This window comes from Dermacentor variabilis, chromosome 3 (assembly GCF_050947875.1).
Source record: "Dermacentor variabilis isolate Ectoservices chromosome 3, ASM5094787v1, whole genome shotgun sequence".
Taxonomy (NCBI): domain Eukaryota; kingdom Metazoa; phylum Arthropoda; class Arachnida; order Ixodida; family Ixodidae; genus Dermacentor; species Dermacentor variabilis.
Genome location: NC_134570.1, coordinates 158,358,434 through 158,377,430, shown reverse-complemented (window position 1 = coordinate 158,377,430; position 18,997 = coordinate 158,358,434). Strand labels below are relative to the sequence as shown.

The 18,997-nt window shown below is 45.3% G+C and overlaps 1 protein-coding gene across 1 annotated transcript in view; it reads right to left on the bottom strand.

The window, feature by feature from the left end:
* Positions 1-18,997, bottom strand: part of LOC142576457 (N-alpha-acetyltransferase 25, NatB auxiliary subunit-like) — an 83,703-nt gene that overhangs the window by 29,995 nt on the left and 34,711 nt on the right. The window contains exons 11-15 of the mRNA XM_075686595.1: positions 16,159-16,294; positions 13,297-13,386; positions 12,806-12,916; positions 11,013-11,082; positions 7,538-7,637 (exon numbers count right to left, since the gene is read on the bottom strand). Coding sequence (XP_075542710.1) covers positions 7,538-7,637; positions 11,013-11,082; positions 12,806-12,916; positions 13,297-13,386; positions 16,159-16,294 — 507 coding nt within the window. The remainder of the gene's footprint in view (positions 1-7,537; positions 7,638-11,012; positions 11,083-12,805; positions 12,917-13,296; positions 13,387-16,158; positions 16,295-18,997) is intronic.

Here is an 18,997-nt window from a genome sequence, read left to right as displayed (position 1 = left end):
CTTAAGAACTGCTCTATACCATATTTACTTGCATATTGATCACACTTTTATGTCCAAGAATATTTACGCAAATTTAGGGGTGCCATCATTACACGGGTTAAATTTCCCGCAAAAATAATTTCTTTTTTCATCCTGAATTTGCTGCGGAATGACAACAGGTCAACAAACAGGCGGCTGCCACTGTAACAGTGCGGGACACCAAAACAAAAATAGCGGCTGGCGGAGCAAGCTGAATGCGTCGAAGGCGATATTTTTTTCTTCTTGTGAGTACATTACGTGCATTGAAACAGTTTCTTCCGTATCAGTAATGAATAATATTGTTAATATCGACAAGTTTGCGGCAATAACGTAGCCATGTCCACTTTGAGGGCACAGAAACCGAGATGGGTGCACTTAGCGGCCAGTGACATAGAAACACATGGTGGGCATGCTGTGAAAACTGTGGCATTTGTCTTCACTACTATCCTAATATGGCACGTTTCCGATAAGGGTGGGCAAATATCTCAGCTGTGTTACAAGCGTCGGCATATGAATAGGGCACACTTCTAACGTATCAGTGTAAATGTGGCTACTATCGTTGCCGCTCGCGATTTGTTGCGTGCTCACGAGTGCAGACGAGAAGAATCGAAAGGAGCCTTCTTTGTTATTGTTGTTGACTACAACCATTATAAAGCCTACAAATAATAGAGCCAAGGCAAGTTTGGTTGTAGCTTTTCTTTCACGGAAGTGCGGGAAGTGATGAAAGGAATGAAATGGGACATCTGCTTAAGAATGCTTGGTGCGTGCAGACTGCTTGTTATGTCTTGAAGAGTCGTTTGCGTGCCATTCAACAGCATTCGATAGATGGTTAGCGCGATCATCTTTAGCTAGACTTGGCACACGACATATTACTGTGGCAAGTTCGGGGTGCGATCATTACACGGGAATGAAAAAAATTGAATTTTAATGACAAAATTCAGGGGTGCCATTATTACGTGAGTGCGATCCTTATGCAAGTAAATACGGTACTAAATTTGTCTGAGCAACTGCCTCAAGTAGACCGCACATTTCAACACACTTCTTTTGCAACACATTTCTTTCGCAGTGATGCTCCACCTGCCAGCATGCTCTGCCTTTTTCAGTTGGGCAGAAAGCAGATAACAGAGTACACGATACTCATCTGCAGTCATCTTAAAAGAGGACTCCAGTGAATGTGTTTGTTTACATTATGTCAGTATTTTACACTGTGTATATTGTCCAATGTGCATGTCTTTATACTTGTGCTTTGTCGAAGTACTGGTCTTCAAAAACCTGAACTCTAGTGCTCTTTCTAGCCCCATGTCATAAGAAATATCGTACGCATCTACACCTTATCATTATTTTTTTTGCATTATCATCACTCGCTGCATGCCGTAAAGTCACTGACCACTAATTGGAACTCGACGAGGACTGCCAAAAAGTCTGAATAATCAGGAGTCTCAAATACCGGATTCACCAAAGGATAAGTGCTTTATTCCACAAGTGGCCAAAAATGTTGCAGTTTTGCCCAAAGGACGAGGCATCCATTGCAATAGCAAATTAGTAGACAGCTATAAGAAGTAAGGAGAGTAGTTTTATGAGACGTACTAACTTGGAAACATTCGCTTACAAACTGAATTAACAAGGATGGTGTCAGAACGCACAAACAAACATGAACACATCGCACTCGATGAGTGCAGCCACTGGTGTGAGCAAGCGTGAGCAAACACTGGTGTGAGGAAGTGCGGCAGCAGCAGCGAGCGAAGCGACCTTCGTGCAGACTTTCACTTTATTGCAACAGCGGTTAGAACACAGCGCACACAAAGGTGTAAGCTGTCTGCAGATCCCTTTCAAGATATGGTGGGTGCGACCGTGCAAAGTGCGCACCGCTTCCCCGCTTTCCTCCATATACGGCACGCGAGACTGAGCCACAATCTATCAGTTCCCCTTGCGTCTGGTCGCAACATGCGCAGCTGCTGCCAGAGCACAATGTCACCCCTCCCTCCCATCCCCACAGCCTTTTATGGGACGGAAAATGGCCCGTTTCCTCTCCACTTACTTTCTTTGCGCACGCCAAATTGAGCCGCGATTGTCGGCTTCACTCGCACAAACAGCAAGTGATGCACGATGACGACGTATTGCCCATGAAATTTATATGGAACATCGTGGCAACGGCAAAAATGCGCCTGAAGTGTCCATATATTTGCAATAAGAAGGTGTACGGTATTCTCCAATCGTCACTTTTCGCAATACCTTCAATGTAATGTGGCTAGCGCAAAACCTATCGGCGTATACGAGCGATGGCATTCTTGGCCCAGTGCCAAACACTACCATCCGGTCTTAGTCAATATCACAAAAGTGAAAACATCTCCAAAAGTGATTTTCAGAGTATACAGCCCAAGTTTGTCGACACATTGCTGTGCACACATATGCTTACCTTTGCCCTAAATAAGTCTGCGGCTGTAATTTTCAAGCGATGCACGCCTTCTATAAGACAGTCAACTACTGATCTTCCCGATGCTCGATTTTTCGAATGTGCCTGATAATTCAGACGCCTTTGCAGCGCCACCACGTACCCCATTAAGTCAATGTATAAAGACATTTTAAACTTCGGATGCAAAAACGCCGTCCGATTTTCTGGGCTTTTTTCCATAACCACAGGCCTGAACGGGCATTAATCAAAGCCACCACCACCACCATTTTTATTATCTCGCCGCCTCGAACTGGTGCTCTCTCACTCAGATCTGCTGGCAGGTGTAGCCACCATAGTGGCAACGTTAGGCCTAGCTACTTCTACGTTCGCTGCCAAGCTTCTTGCGCTTTGGTGCTGTGTTTTTCATCAAAACAATTTGCCACTGTTAGCAATGACTATGAAGCTCGGAAAGCATGATGCATTGCATAATCCCAGTTCTCGAATGTCAGCGTCGCCTCAATACAGCAATGTTATGGGGTAAAGCATACGCAAAGTGTTACAGTGAAGCATATCAAGAGTGGGAAGGGGTAGTTGTCAGGGGACATGGTATGTATTCTTTAATTATACGTGTATGCACTTGCCGTCTCCTATCACAGTACGAGCACCGATACACCTCATTAGTGTACTGGCAGGCCTTTAGAACTATTTTGGATGTACGTGTGCTGATTTGAGCCCTTGGGGGCAGTAATAGTCATGCATTCATTCTCTGGATTGCCCAATTTTTCGGATGTTTTCGCAGCCCCTAGAGAGTCCGAAAAATCGGACATTGTATTTTGTTTTTTTCGCCTCATCAATGGTCAGAGCGACATTCTGCCCATACAGTCGACTCCTGTTAATACGAAGTTCACGGGGACCGCAAAAAACTTCGAATTAAATGAACTTCCAATTAAGCACAAAACACAAGAAACAGCACTTTATTTGTGGCGAAATCGAGTATTTTCTCTAAGAAAAATAGTCGGTCATCTTGCTTTGCTTCTTCTTGCCGAATCGCGCTGCTGAAAGCAAGTTCTGCAGGCTGTAGATGTGGCGGAACACTTCTTCCGCGTTACCTTCAGCGGCAAAGAAGCGCTCCGCAAGAGCAAGGCCCGCAGCTACATCGGCAGCCTTAGGTTGCGGCTCGCCTTCAACGTCATCGTCGCTTTCCTGGGTCGCTTCCTGGGGCCGAATAATCTCTACAATTTTGCTATCCGTCAGTGCACCGCACGTTTCGACCGCCTTGTCTACGGCGACGTAATCTTCAAAATTGACGTCCCCGAGAGCATCACCAAAATCAGTGCCGTCAAGCTCGCTTGTTGACGCTTCCTCCGCTGAAATTTCAGAGGCATCCTCCGAAGAAGCTGCCACAAAACCGCAAGCCCTGAAGCAGTTTGCGATTGTTTCTTGCTTCACACGATCCCATGCTCGCGCCAACATGTGGATGGCACTAAGCAGGCTCACCTCGTACTTTGTGGAGCTATCCATACACAAAATCATGCGCTCGAGGAGGTGCCACCTGTACAGGACTTTAACATTCTTAATGATGCCTTGGTCCAATGGCTGCAAAACAGCCATTGAGTTTGCAGGCAAAAATGCGAGGCGTATTGCACTCAAGGCTGGCACATTCACGTGAGCACTGCAGTGATCGACAAGGAACAACACCTTGCGGTTCGAAGCAGCAAACTTGCGGTCCAATTTGCTTATCCAGCTCTTGAAGATTTTGGCCGCCATCCACGCTTTTTTGTTCACCTCATAGTCCACAGGCAGCGTCTTCACGCCTTTAAAACATCTCAGCTTCGCGGCTTTCCCGATCACAAGTAACCGACATCGTTCCGTGCCAGTCATGTTTGCCGCGATCAGCGCCGACACTCTCCTTGCTGCGTTTGCCCCCAGCACAGTCGTCGTCCTTGAATGTCAGGGTCTTCTCTGGTAGAAGCCGATAGAAGAGTGCAGTCTCATCTGCATTGAAGATGTCTTCCGGTCTGTATTCGGCGAGATATTCACGCAGCTTTCCGTCCTTCCACGTGGCGCATGTTTCCTGGTTAACGGACGCCTTTTCACCACACACGCTCTTGAAAACCAGGTCATGGCGATCTTTAAAGCGCGTCAGCCATCCATCTGACGAAACAAAGTCCTCGATCCCCAACATTGCTGCAAGCGTTCGGGCTTTCATCGCAACGATGTCTCCGCTGAGAGGAAGTTTGTTGCTCCTGGCCTCCCTAATCCAAACCAGTAGAGCCTTCTCCAACTCTGGGTAAGCGCCAGTGCGCATTCGCTTCCGAGAAGTCTTGAACTTGTCGTTCTCAAATGCATCCATTATTGTGCGCTTGTTCTTGATGTAGTTAGAGAGCGTGTTCGGCTTGATCCCGTACTTCCGCGCTATGTCTTGTTTGGCGGCACCTCCCTTCTCAACTTCCTTCAAAACCTCAGACTTTCGTCGCCAGGTCGAGCGTGCTATAAGAGTCACGGTTTGCCATGGCTATAAACTGCGCGACTAGGTACAGTCAATTCCGAATCACTCGTGGAACAACCTAGCCTACGAGCTTCCCGCACAAAGGCGCTCGACCAACACACGCCTCGACGTAACGCTGCGCACGCTGCAAGACTAATCTCGCACAATCTCGCCACTGCCAGTATGCAGCGCTGCGTGCACCTATGGCACCCGCGTGGCCTCTGCGATCAGCTCCGGCCACGCGCGGCAGCCGCGCGTGGCCTCCGGCGGGAGCCGCTTCGCCTCCCGCTGGAGTTGATCGCGGAGGCCACGGCAGCCGTAGCAATGAATAATCGCGCCGCTCCGAGAAGGATGGCGTTGCGGGCGGCTGCGGTGGCGATGGCACCAACGCGGAGCACGGAACTGTTGCAATACTTGAAAAATTGCACATTCTACCAAAGAATGACGGTCACCTCGAGGATCCCGGCTGAAAATTAACTTCCAATTAAACAATATTACTGGATGAGGACTTCGAATTATTGAGCGATTTCTTCTATAGGATTACATGCAAAACTGACGGGACCAGCACTTCACTTCTAATTAACCGAAAATTCCAATTAAGCGGCTTCAAATTATCGGGAGTCGACTGCAGTATCAACAGGACCAGCCGTCCATGAATGGTGGATGATAAGAATAGAATGGAAAGCATGAAAAATCATGCAAATTGCAAACGCAGCCTTTACAACTCAGTGGTTTGGCTTATCCTGTGGTTTGCAAGTGGCTGACGATTACTAGATCAACTAGACTTGGCTAGTTTTGGTTTCAAGACACCAGCAACATGGCAGACGACCATACCTGCGACATATCAAAACAAAAATACCGCTATTTCTGCTCAACTTGGTGGCCAAATTAGCACACGGCTATGCAGTCGGAGTTCAAATTATTGCACGACGCTCCGTAAGGTGTACAAAATTTTGGTCGTACTTCTAAAATAAGTGTATGGGTCTGTGGCGGTGTCACGAAGTCGTATGAATAGCCAAGCATGTCCAAATTATTGGTGTCCGAGTGATCGGTCGCCGACTGTATGCTTATAACTGTTGCATGTGTGAGACAGAACTGAAGTTTTATTCGTGCCTATCCTCTGTGGCATCAACATGGCTTGTTATACAGCTTGAATATGAAAAGGCACTGCAGTCAATATAACTGGTTGGCTGTGCTACGATGCCCAGCAAGTTTAACTTGCCCAAGACAAGTGCAATTTGCTTGCTCGTGCACATCCACTCATGCTGTCTGTCGCCCCTGTACAAACCCGGTTGCTACCTTTATGGAGGCTGAAGTGAATGGAGCAAACAGGTTACAAGGGTGAGCTGCTACTTCCTCGAACTACAAGTACCACGAGAATCTGGGATCATTCAGAACAGCTTGTTTACATTACACGTGATTTGAACTTCTAGCACGAGATTTACTTGCCTGCTATTTGAAGATTACTAGACTCTGGCAAATCAAAAATACAAAACACAGTGAAAAAGTTTTGCTGAGACTTAAAGCCACCATGCTTCACGATGGAAGTGAAAGATGGCCAATGCGACAGGACAGAGAAGAAACTTGCACGGGAGATACTGAGGGGGTCTAGTTCGTTGGCTATTATTGTCGTAAAGGCACCGCACTTCCGGACAGATAGACAAAAAAAAAATATATATATATACACGAGTGTTTGTGTTTATCTGTTTTTATCAGCAACAAAGTACAGTAGAACCCCGCTGTTACGTTCCTCACTGCTGCGTTTTCCCGGCTGCTACGTCGTTTCATGCGGTCCCGGCATAGCTTCCATAGGATCCAATGTATAAGGAACCCCGCTGTTACGTCGTAGCTGTGAAAATGTTCCCGCATGATACGTCGCAACTTAGCCCCCCGAACCCGCCTGGGGTAAAGTAGGCAACGCGCTCCAACCGCCATTTTGGCTTTTGACGAGTTTTGGCCGGGCTTGGCTATGGAACTGGCTGCACACGCCAGTTCGAGAAGCCGCCATCGAATTGGCGTGCGGCTTCTTGCAGCCAGCTCCATAGCCAAGCCCGGCTAAAACTCGCCAAAAGCCAAAATGGCGGTCACATATGACGACTACGTCGCCGTGGATGTTGTCGTCGTGACGTCAGAGTGTCAGAGCATCGCCGAGATCGTTGGGATCTCGGTCGCGACTGAAGTCACAGACTGCGATGCACGAACCGCATGATGCCGGGGAGTTGTCAAATCGTAGCTTTGGAAAAGCCGTCGCGGCTCTGGACCTCCTCCGCAGGTACGTCGCACCTCACAGCGACGCTGACAGCAATGCGGCCTTCCAGGCTATTGAGAAACATGTGGCGATTTCTAGCGAGCGAAAGAAACGGCAAGCCACAATTCTGGACTTTTTTTTAGGTCCTAAGCGCACTCTGTGGAAATAAATTGTCTATAGTTGAAGCTGCACTTTTTTTCATTCATTTTCGGAGCTTTCCTCACTGTTGCATTTTTCCGGCTGTTACGTTTTTTTCCCCGATCCGGTGAAAAACGTATGAACGGGGTTCCACTGTACTTCTGTTTTGATGTTCGTCCATGTGTCCACAAATGCACTGTCTTTACTGCAACAACAGAAAAAGCAGGAATGATCAGCAGGTGTCACCACTCACGTCCTTGTAGTTTCCAGTGAAGAGCTTTAGTGAAAGGTTCATGTTGGCATTGGCTGCCTGGAAGTGGCCTGCCTTCAGGTACACAGGTGTGACCAAGTAGCTGGGCAGATAGAGGTAAGGACAGCAATACATCAAAGGGGCCCTGCACCACTTTTTGAGCATGGTATATGAACCTACGTAGTTCCTAGACTGCTCTCATTCACAACTTAGCTGAGTAGTATTTATAAGAGTATTCCAGTATTCCATCCAAGTCAGCATCTATTGGTTGAAACTTTCCCTTCAACCTCTTGCTGCATGAATTTTTCTGCCTGAAGAAAGACATTTGAATCACATTTAAAACTACTAGTTGCATGTGAGCACAGAAAAACGGAATTTGTTTGACAACATTAACCGTGATCAGTTTGACACCGCTTAACACTTACCAGCCCTCTATTTTCCAGAGTGCTGATAACTGTTAAATGAAACAGCGATGCATTTCGGGACAGCTTTTGAGGACACATTTCTTGAAACTCGTGCTAAGCCCTGGATTTCTACTAAATGGATATTACTTTATTGCTGCTTCCTTTCAAATTTGAAGTTGGGACGTGTGCTTTAACACATCTAATGTTAATTAGTGAAACTATGTTAATCAGCTAACATCACTAAAATTGGCCTTGCCTCCAGCTAACGTGACCGAGCTGCAATAACTACCCCAAGAAATCTTTTAATAAGTCTGTTTCCAATATTATAGACAACCAAGCATAATTTCTTACGACAGTAAAACCTTATTAATTTGAATTTACTGGGACTGAAAAAATAATGTCCTAATTAGACTAATGTCAAATTATCGAGACTATCAAGAGAACAACAAACAAATGCTTACGATATCAACACGCTTTTATTCAGTGAATGAATGAGCAAATCCTGTTTCTATTTTGCACAAGAGCAGCCAACTTGTCAGAGCAATTGTAATCATCTCTTGACTTCTTTTGCAATGCAGTCCCAGCGCAAGACTCATGCTTTCAACAGACATGTTCTTCATAACCGTGCGCATAGTCTGATGGTTTTGCTTTTTCTCTGTAGTGAGCTGGTCAGCAACAGATCATCCGCTCATTGCCAGTTGGTTTGATGCCAGCATGCAGATCGCGGTACAATTGCTCTTCCTCTTCGATGGCGTCTGCCATGTTTGTAACATTGTGTGCAAATTGCACTGAGACAAAACAAAACTACTACTCGCTGCAACTGCTGCTGACAAAACCGCAGTCACTATCAATGCGTTTTTGAGAATTGTTACTATGCAGCTCTGAAGGCATGCAGCCAATGCGTGCCCCGAGTCAAAAACGAAACTACTGTTCGCTGCAACCTCTGCAGACAAAACCTCGGTCACTAACAACGTAGTCATGGATGGTGGCGACATGGTTCTCAAGCCACACAGACAAAACGATGCCACATACAGTAGTAAATGCAAGAATAAAGGCTATAAGGGCACAAATAGGCATGAAGCATTTTGGAGCTCGTGTCGTTCCCATTTGGTTTTCGCTGATGATTGGGGCAATGTGGACGTCACGATTACAGGATGCTTTGTTTTGGCTGGTTGCTAGAGCCGCTCTTGCTATTTTCTTTCGCGTCACATGTTTGCACCTTATCATGCTCGCCACACATCGAGGGTTGTCTGAATTAACCAGTGTGTGGCCAAATACATTCAAACAAACGAGAGTTTGATGCCATTAAAATGATGCACACAGCTGTCGGGACCACAAAGGGAATCTGAATTATCCAATTTAACAAGGTTTCACTGTACCTACACACTCTTAAACATATTTACACCCTTTGGGTTGTAAATTTTCCACACAATAGTATTCGACATCTGTCTTGCTTGCGCTTCCTTTTTTGAAAACGCTGCGCTCGCTACTTTCCTGTCGAGAATGCTCTGTCATGATGATGACGCGCATGCCGTTAGTAACTTGGAAGTACCGGGCTCGCAGCATTAAAGAAAGGAAATGCGGGCAAGACAGATGACGATTATTGTTGTGTGGCAAGATACGACCCTAAGGGTGTAATTTTGCTTAAAGGGACACTAAAGTTTACTATTAAGTCAACGTGGACTGTTGAAATACCATCACAGAAACCTCGAAACGCTTGTTTCGTGCCAAGGAGAGACTTATTTTAAGAGAAAATGCGTTCTGAAGCGTCCGCGTACCTCTAGTGCAGTTCAAATCTCCCACCCTCCGATTGAGGAGTACTGACATCATGGTCTCATAGTGACGTTGCACCATCGGTGAGTAGAACGGCGTCCGCAGACGGCGCTACGGCTTTTCTGCGCAAAACGCGAACGCGCGGCCCGAAACAGAGCCAAGACAGAGCCGACAGCAGAGCGAAAGCGGGAGTATGGTGGCTAGCGGAAGGAGAAACGAATTACGTCCCACATTACGTCTCACGGCACAGGGAGAGTCCGTTTTCGTTAAACTATAGGCTGCGGCGAGCTCGCAGCGTGGTCAGCGTGGTCTATGAGAAGCGACGAGCCTTTTCGCACTCGCAACAGGGCATAAAAATGTGCGAATCGACGCAAAACTTGGCCTAGAAACGTGCTTCGCCACAGCCAGGGCTCAATACGACCCAAGCTGGCACGACCCAGATGTCGTTTCCCGCACCGCCACCAGGCGCCGCTACTATACCTCAAACTCCAGCGCAAGACGCCCATAAGCTGGCACTTCATTCTATGACGCTAACTTCGACGCTCGTCGCAAGGGACCCTGACACCAACAGATTGGCTCGCGATGGTGGGCTCAACTTCAGCGATTTGAGCACCGACGAGCGCGACCTGCTGCTGAGGGCTCGCACTGCCGGCGTCCTTGCGTACTACGACGGCGGCCTCGACACCGGCTCTCCGGAGCGGGAAAGCAACAAGGGCTTCCCACGACGTCACATGGACGTGGCATTCTCGCTGCTTGTGCCAAATGAAAGTTTCGCGAGCCAGCAGAACCCTCACAGCACGACGCGATAACGAAACTACTGAAACTCCAAAGCGTGCGCGGCGCAGAGTCGAGCGAAAACGAAACCTTTCGAACACCCATATTACTGAAGGGTAACGTCAAAATGTCATTTTTTCTTAGAATCGAATAGACATAGACGAGTAACATATTTTTCCATCTTATAATCGAATGAAATGATATTTTTAATACGAGTAGTTGAGTATTAGTAACACAAATTATGAGGAGTCCTTTCGTCATCGGGCTAGTACCGGAATGTCGCTGGGGGGTCTCAAATCGTGTCATGCATTTACCTCAATTTCTCGGTTACTAAAGCTATGTTCGCGATTATATTGACACCTTAGACGTTCTAGAACATTGCTCTACCACTTTAACTTGAGTTTCTGGTAACCTTTAGTGTCCCTTTAAGAGTGCATGTGCCAACTGACCCCAATGAGTACATTCAGTACATACATGAGTACAGTCAGGTTACGTTTCAAGTAGGGTCCCACGGGTCGCACACTCACCCCAGCGTGTCATGCTGAACGTGCTTGATGTCGAGTAGCTCGGCAAAATGGTGGCATGGGCCTGCAGACCCTGCAACAAGAGACACATGAGAGAACACACGCTGAGAGCGGCGCAGAGCACAAAGTGCAAGCCAAACGCAGAGCTGCACATAGCTGCAGGTAACGAAGCGGATGCGCAGTTAACTTAATTTTATTAAACTGACATTAGTGAAATCCAATGTGCCTTCTGTCCTGACCTTCTGTTGAAGGTTACCAAGCACACTAGGCGCATATTGTTAAAATCTAATCTTCAGATGGTTCAAATCATTCGTCATTTCATCAGGCAATGACAGTCAGTTCCAAGTTGCCAATGCCAATTACTCACTCAAACACACATTGAATTTTTTTTTCTATGTGGAAAAATTATCACCACCACCTAGCCTCTGTTTTCCCTGTCATCAATTCTAGCACATTTAAGATTCGTGTTACTGATTCATATTAATCAGGAAATACTGCCAGCTGTCTCTTGGTAACCCTGACAGAAGTGAGCACATGAATAGATAGGCTATATAACTCTGGTAAAAGAAAAACACAACAAACAGCTATGACAACAGAAACAAACATCGGTAACAGCTACAGTCGCCGACTGATAATTCTGAGATGCTTATTTGGTCAGCTCAGTGAAACTGCCACTGGCCTCGTAGACTGAATGTATCAGGACGACCAAAAATTCGGACGCCTTACAGAGCATCATGCGATAATTCAGACTCCAACTGCACGGTCGTGAGCTAATTTGGCCACCGAGTTGAGCAGAAATAGCAATATTTTTATACTGATAAGTCGTCAGCATGATCATTGGTCATGTCACTGGCACCTTCTCAAGACAGAAGCTAGTGAAGCCTAGTCGATCTAGTAGTTGCCAACTACACTCAAACTGCAGGAAAAGTCAAGCTAAGGGTGCATATGTGATTAGCAAGATTTGTCATCAGTTTTGTTTCGTTCTTATCATCTGCCTTTCATGGTTGACTGATCACACTGATAATGCAGGTGAGGTGTTGCTCTGACTACTGACAAAGTGCGAAAAGGAATACAGTCAGGCTCATAGATTCTGATGCTTTTTGTACTAGTCACGTAAAATTGAAGGTACAGTGAAACCTTGTTAAACCGTGTTTGGCCGGAGCTCGGAAAAAGTATGTACTGAACGGTAGTACCGCTTAACCAAAATAGCGTGGGATCACCCACTCACCTGTCAAAAATTGAACTCGGAGCATGATTAAAGGGTAAAAAGGCATGCAGTATTTATTCACCTTGTGCGACAAAAGTGTTATTTTCGTTTGATGCTGCAGCAGCCTAGCCGCATACCATCACGATGTATCACCGTGATTGTGCAACAGTAAGTGGAACCACTAGCGTTAACCAATAAATACACAATGAGCTGGTACGGTTTATGTGGACACAAAATTCATTATGTTCAATGGCAGCAGAGTCGGGGATTTGACTTTACTGCTTTAGAATGAAACTACTGTTTAGGCGGGTACGGTTTAACGAGGTTTTACTGTATTGACAAAAGTAACAATCTGAGAATATGGCACACTTTTTTCTCCACTTATGGAATAAAGTCATTTATTTTCTGGTGCATTAAGTATTTTGGACTCCTGATGATTCAGGCTGTTTGGCGGTCCCCGTCGAGTCTGCATTATTTGTCAGCAACTGTACACACAAGTATGTTAAATAAAGGTATTAACAGCAAACTAGCTGCTTGCTGAGGAGAGCGTCAAATAAAGCAATGTTTGAAGCAGTTGGGGCTCCCATACCAATGCGGCCGTAGATTTTGAGCAAGAGTAGCTTGATCTGAAAGCAGGAAGGACTGTTGAGCAGGGCTTTCTCCAATGCGACCAGAAGACGCAGCAGCAGACTGCAGTCACCTGCATCAGGCAGTATATAACCACATTACTACACTACAACACTGTCAAACTGTCATGCAAAGCAGAAATTTAAGAGGAGACTTTATAGAAATGCAGCAGTCAAAAAAAAAAAAAAAAAAGGAAGCAGACAAAGGTGAACTGCCAGAAAAGGGCAAGGATGCTTTCCTAATGTGAACCTTTTATTGCCCATTTGAGTGAGAGCTCCAAGTCCCTCATGCAAAACATTCCATTGGCAGGTGCACAATGGACACTCGACTAGCACACATGTGTATAGGTACACTTCACATGTAGGTTGGCTCCTTGAACACATCACACTTTACGAAAAGGTAACTTTACAAGTTTCCATATACAATAATAATCAGCCCATATACAGCTCGGACCTGATTCTTGCCAGTACTCCAGCAGGAGGCAGCCAGCTAGGACGGCATAGTTATCCGCCGGCTGGAAGTCTGTCGCCAGCAGCTCCGCTCCTGAAAAGAGAGAATCTCATTAACTTAATGGCTTTAGGAGGCAACCAACAACTTGCTGCTTTTGGCACAGTACACTAGAGAATTTGAGCATAAACAATAAGCACAAAGCACAGGACAGTGTAACAGAGAACAAACAAATGGAAGCTAGTCCATGTTAAGGAAACTGTACAACTCAATCTCATGCGTTTAGCAAATGTGCAAAATAAGCCTTCAAATTAATTTTTAATATTACAATATACAAACTGCTTGTCTGTCTCATTTGTAACAGCACTGAGATTATACCTTTCAAATATGCAAAACAGCTTTACAGAATATTTTTGAATTATTGGTTATTTCAAGTCAACTACAGTCAATGACCAATTCTTCTGATATGTCTTATATACGGATGCCTTCATGGTACCGCCAAGTACCCCTAGCACCCATAGAACCAACGTATATGGTCGTCGGAAATTTTGGGCACTGAAACCATTCACAGTCCAATTTTCTTACTTTTTGCCTTGACCGTATGTCTGAAATGACATTAATTGAAGCCACCACTGCTGGCATTTTATCTCGCAGCCTCAAACCATCACGTTGGCACGATGATCCGCAGGTAGCCGCAGTAGTCATATTGTGCTGTTATTAGGCCTAGCAGCTTTAATTTTTGCTATCAAGCTTCTTGCTGTTCGGTGTGTTTTTAATTTAAAGAATTCACTGACTCTGCTTTGCTCATCCTTGTCGATGGTGTCAAAGTGCAAAAAGCACTGCAAGGGTAACTGCATAATGCCAGTGCCCGAAAGTCAGCTTCACTGATGCGGTCAAGCATATGCGGTGTATTGAGGTGTTCCATAATTATACAAGCACACTCTCGTAGGCTCCTGTCCCGGTACAAGAACTGAGGCACCTAATAATTGTAATGGCAGGTCTCTAAAGCTATTTAAGACGTGGCTGTGGCGATTAGAGCCCTTTAGGGCAGTTAAAGGCATGCATTCGCTTTTTTCTGACTGCCCCATTTTTTCAATGTCTTCACAGTTCCCACAGAGTTCGAAAATGCAGACGTTCACTGTATGCAAAATGTAAAAGTGTATGACATACAGCTGTAAAAGCATTCCTCGGCAGTTAGAATATGCGTGATCCAGATGCATGTGGAAGGCTTTTCTGCAGGACCCCCATCAGTAAGATGTGGCATGGCAGGCGCTTGCAACTTGCTTTCTTCAGCATGAATAAAATTTTATTGTGATAGCAATTATACGGACACTCCAGGCATATTTCTGCTGTCGCTGTGAGGTTCCGTATAAAGTTTAAGGGCGATAAAATCGTCGCTGTGCACCGTATGTCGTATTTACGAGTCAAAGCGTGCGAGGGTACCCAAGGGAGGGAAGTGGGAAGGAAGCACACCGTCTTTCGTCAAGCGTATGGCTCCGGAGAAAGGAGAGGGAGGGGATTGCACTCTATTCCGGCGCCTGATGCGTAGCCGCGAGTGCGTGTCCAGGTGACGCTACCTTGAAAGCCATCTGCTATGGAGACAGAGTCCGCTGTGTGCTGTGTTTTCGCAGCTTAGTTCGTGTTAGTGCAAGACACAGCACGATGGTCAATTAACTCGCTGCTGCTGCTGCTGCACTTCCTCACTCCAGCATTTTCATAGCAAGTTTCCGTGGTTATTGGGTGAGATGTGTTCATGTTTTCTTGTGCTCCCGTGACACCATGTTTGTTGATTTAGTTAGTATGCCTATGTTTACAAGTTTATACAGCCAATAAAACTACTATACTTACTTTGTATAGCTGTCCACTAACTTGCTAACGCAATCGATGCTTCGCCTTTCGGGCGAAACTGCAACTTTTCTTATTTCCAAAGCACCTAAGGTATTGCCTTAGGTGCTTTAGGCACGAGCACACAAAAATTAATGACAATGCTGCTGTTTACCTCGCATGGTTGACTCAATTCATGCTTTGACTCAGTCCGTTCAGGCTAGTTGATGACTGCCTTGCATTTAGTTTAGACTACTTTTTTGATTCAACTTTATATACAGTAGAACCTCGGTGAAATAATCCCATTTCGTGCAATTTCCCGGCAATAATGTTCGCGACAACAATGAAAAAAATGACCCAGTATGGCTACGCTTCTTCTTTGCCAGCTGATGCATTGCCGAAAAACACAATCTTCTGGCACTAACGTAGAGCACATCGCCAAACTGCAATATGTTTCCAGGCCACTAGATCCTCCGTAAACAAGAAAAGGTACGAGGCACGCGCAATCGAGAACAGTAGCCACTCACCGCAGCAGCTTCCCTACAATACTCGCCCGCTTGTGTCATGTGAAAACGTTGCCTTGCACTCAGTTCTGGTACCAGCAAATCTCCACGTGGGCAATTGCACGCTGCATACATAGCTTCACCCATCTGCGTCGCAGGGTGCATGGCGTAGTGCTGTTGGAAGCGTACTACATGTACGAGTTTCTTTTTGTCTTTCTAAAACGTATCAACAAGGTTCTACTGCACAAATTGTCGCTATAGCAAATCCTTTTACAAAAATCATAGGATTCACTATAATCAGGCCCAACTAAATTCTCAGCTGCAATTACTAATACATCGTCATAGATGCCCTTCTGCTTTTCTTGTTGCATCTTTTCACCAAAATTCTTGAAAAATCAGGTAACTACATCTTCATGTTTCTGAAAAGTTGCTAACATACAAACACAAAGAGTCCTGTCTTTGTGTTCCTGTTCCAGTTTGGCCCTTTCATTGTTTTTGCGCACAAACTTTAGTAAGATGACAACAAACAGTCTGCACTCACCAAACTGTAGACCGTGCTGGTAGCTGGCAAAAAGCTCCCTCACCACATGTAATCGGTCCTCTAGAGAAAGATGGCTGCCATCGTTTGAATAGTGCCGCAGCTGGCAAATAGTCAGATGCCTCTGCATAGCACTGACCTGCATAGTAAAACACGTGGAATAGGCTGATCGCAAATGGAGTGGGAACAAACAAACGGTCTTATCTAATCCTCTGCAATTAGTGTCTCACAAGTCATGATTACAAAGTTGTCAAAGGAATATCAAATGCGATGGACGTCAGAGAAATACAACATACATATTATGGTCCACCGACAGCGACAACAAGCTATCGGACAAACAATACCACAAGGCAATGCACACCAAAGTATGATTTAAATTACTTTCAGTGAAGGCTAATTCTCCAAGTTGTGGGGATGCGCGACTCTCACGCGTTACCAGATATGTTGTTTTCTCACATAGCTCCCATCTCCTGTAGTCCGGCTTCGCCACGTGGCTTTACTGCGGCAGTCGGTATGTTTGCAGGGTAGTACGAGAGATGGCGAGAGTGTTGCTCTGCTAACGCCACCGAACTGCGGGGCTACTTGGGGGGGCGGGGGGGGGGGGAACAAGAAAAAAAAAAAACAACAAGAAGAATGCTTTTCCTCTTTGGCTCCGGGTCGGAAAGCGGCGTGGATGTTCCGCGCATGTGCCAATCCATGCTTTTGCGAGACCATCTCGCGAGGTCTACACCAGAATGGACGAACACGATCGGTCGAACACGTCACCATTCGCATGACCGTATGCGCGAACGATGAGGCATTAGTGTCCAGCATGGGGCGAAGATATTCGCTCCCTATCCGGTCGCAGTGAGTCGGACTTCAGCGATTTGTTGCGCGCCCATCAGCATGTTTTGTGGATAGCAACTCGGCTAGCAGTCCGAGTTGCTATGAAAGGTGCAATAAATGCCTTTGCGATTGTTTGCACTACTGTGTTGTCGCTCCTTTGTCCCAAGAGTACGGATGATAAACCCACAAAGTTGATTTGTTTTTTGTTTTTTATAATCAATATGCTACTTCTATGGGGATGTGTGAATATCAATTTTTTGGTTTGAAGTCAAAGCGAACAGCAATTTGTGTCGAACAATTTTGAAGTCAGCAGTTCGAATATTTGTGGGATCCGCATAAAACCTTGACATAATATCCCCATGCTGACAAACGTAAGAAAAGCTGGTTCTTTACTTTCAAAAAGAGAAACAGGTTCATTCTGTTTATTTTCGAAGTGCCGTTATATGCAGATGTTTCCTTGCAAAAATGCGAGTTCTACATGGCACACAATTCTGGCTGCACAGAAACTTTGTTTACAGGTTCTTGTTCCCGCCTGTGCTTCAGTCGACTTAAAATTTTGTGCTTGTTGAGGCCGCAGGAGCGCTTCGCGTTCGCCCGTTATCGCGATGCTCTGAAGCTGGACTTTGACTGCACGGCGCCAACAGTTGATGCTGTCTTGTGCAAATTTAACTTGATGCTTTTTATCCACACAAAAGCTTAATGCATATTTCTTGTTTTCTTTTTTTTTCCTTTCAAGGATTTCGCATTTCACTACTTTTTGGCTCAGACACCCAGCAGCCAGACTTCATCGTTATATCCAATGATGCGGCACGGGGGCATTGTAGCAAGCAGGTTATTTCACCATGGAAAACATACAAAAGTTGACGGTGAAGAAGCTTCTCGTTGGTTTAACCGCATATTGTTAAAACCGGTATCGTTATAAGTGGGTTCGACTGCATTAAATCAAATATTTGAAAATATTGAATACTCACACAAGCCTGTAGTTTTATCAACTAATGAAAGTTGGGTGTGTGTTGAATTTTCGTGTACGTTATTTCCTTCCTCTGAACCCACAGAAATGGGTGCATGCAAGATTCAAGGCAGTGTTAAGGCTTGAGTAAGCAGAGTATTTATTTTCATAGCATATTGCATTGCTCAGGCAATCAGTCGGTAAACAAGTACATGAAAAAGGAACTGCAGGAGCATGCACATCAAGACAACAAAATCTCTTCAGCTAAACAAACACCAGTACCATTAGACGTCAGTTCCACAACAAGAAAAAAAGCCCTGCAACTGGCAACCTTATTGCTTTTCGCACAAAAATTTGCACAAAAGGCTGGAATGTAACGACAGGTTAACTAAAGGTAATACAATAGTTCATCATGACATTAACGCCCTACAGCAATGAAAATGTGCTTTTTACATACATATTTAGAATGGTTTTTCAGGGCTAGTTCCTTTCGGGGATGCAGACTTGTTGCTTAGCACAGTGGCACCAAAAGGGCTCAGTGAAACATGAATGAACTACAGTTATTTCAATATATTTCAGTATGAAAACTTCAATATAACAAAATATATATAACAACTATATGGAACCTCAAGGGACCAGGGAAATCGGTTCTGTTTAACAGTAGTTCCATTTACTGGCAGACATTGCAGAGAGCACTGCATGAATACACAGCCAACCAACTATGAGGGTGCCGTTCATTTAAGCAGCAGTTCTTTTTAAGCGATTTCCATTTATCAAGATTTCACTGTAACTTTCCATAACCTCTTGTCCATAGAACACCCATGTATTTAAAACCTCAATATAACGAAGTGTGTTCGCATGCAATTCAATATAACGAAATTTCACTGCTGCCACAAAGAAATGCCAAAACAATAAATGGAAATTATGCGGACACTGATGGTCAAATGATTGAATTACAAGCGGCTGCTTGCCAGCACACCTCTCATATTGCAGGCTGCGCGACAAGGGTGACCACCGAAGTGGAGCCCCATCACATTCCGTACAGAGTGCAAATGCAATAAGAACCTA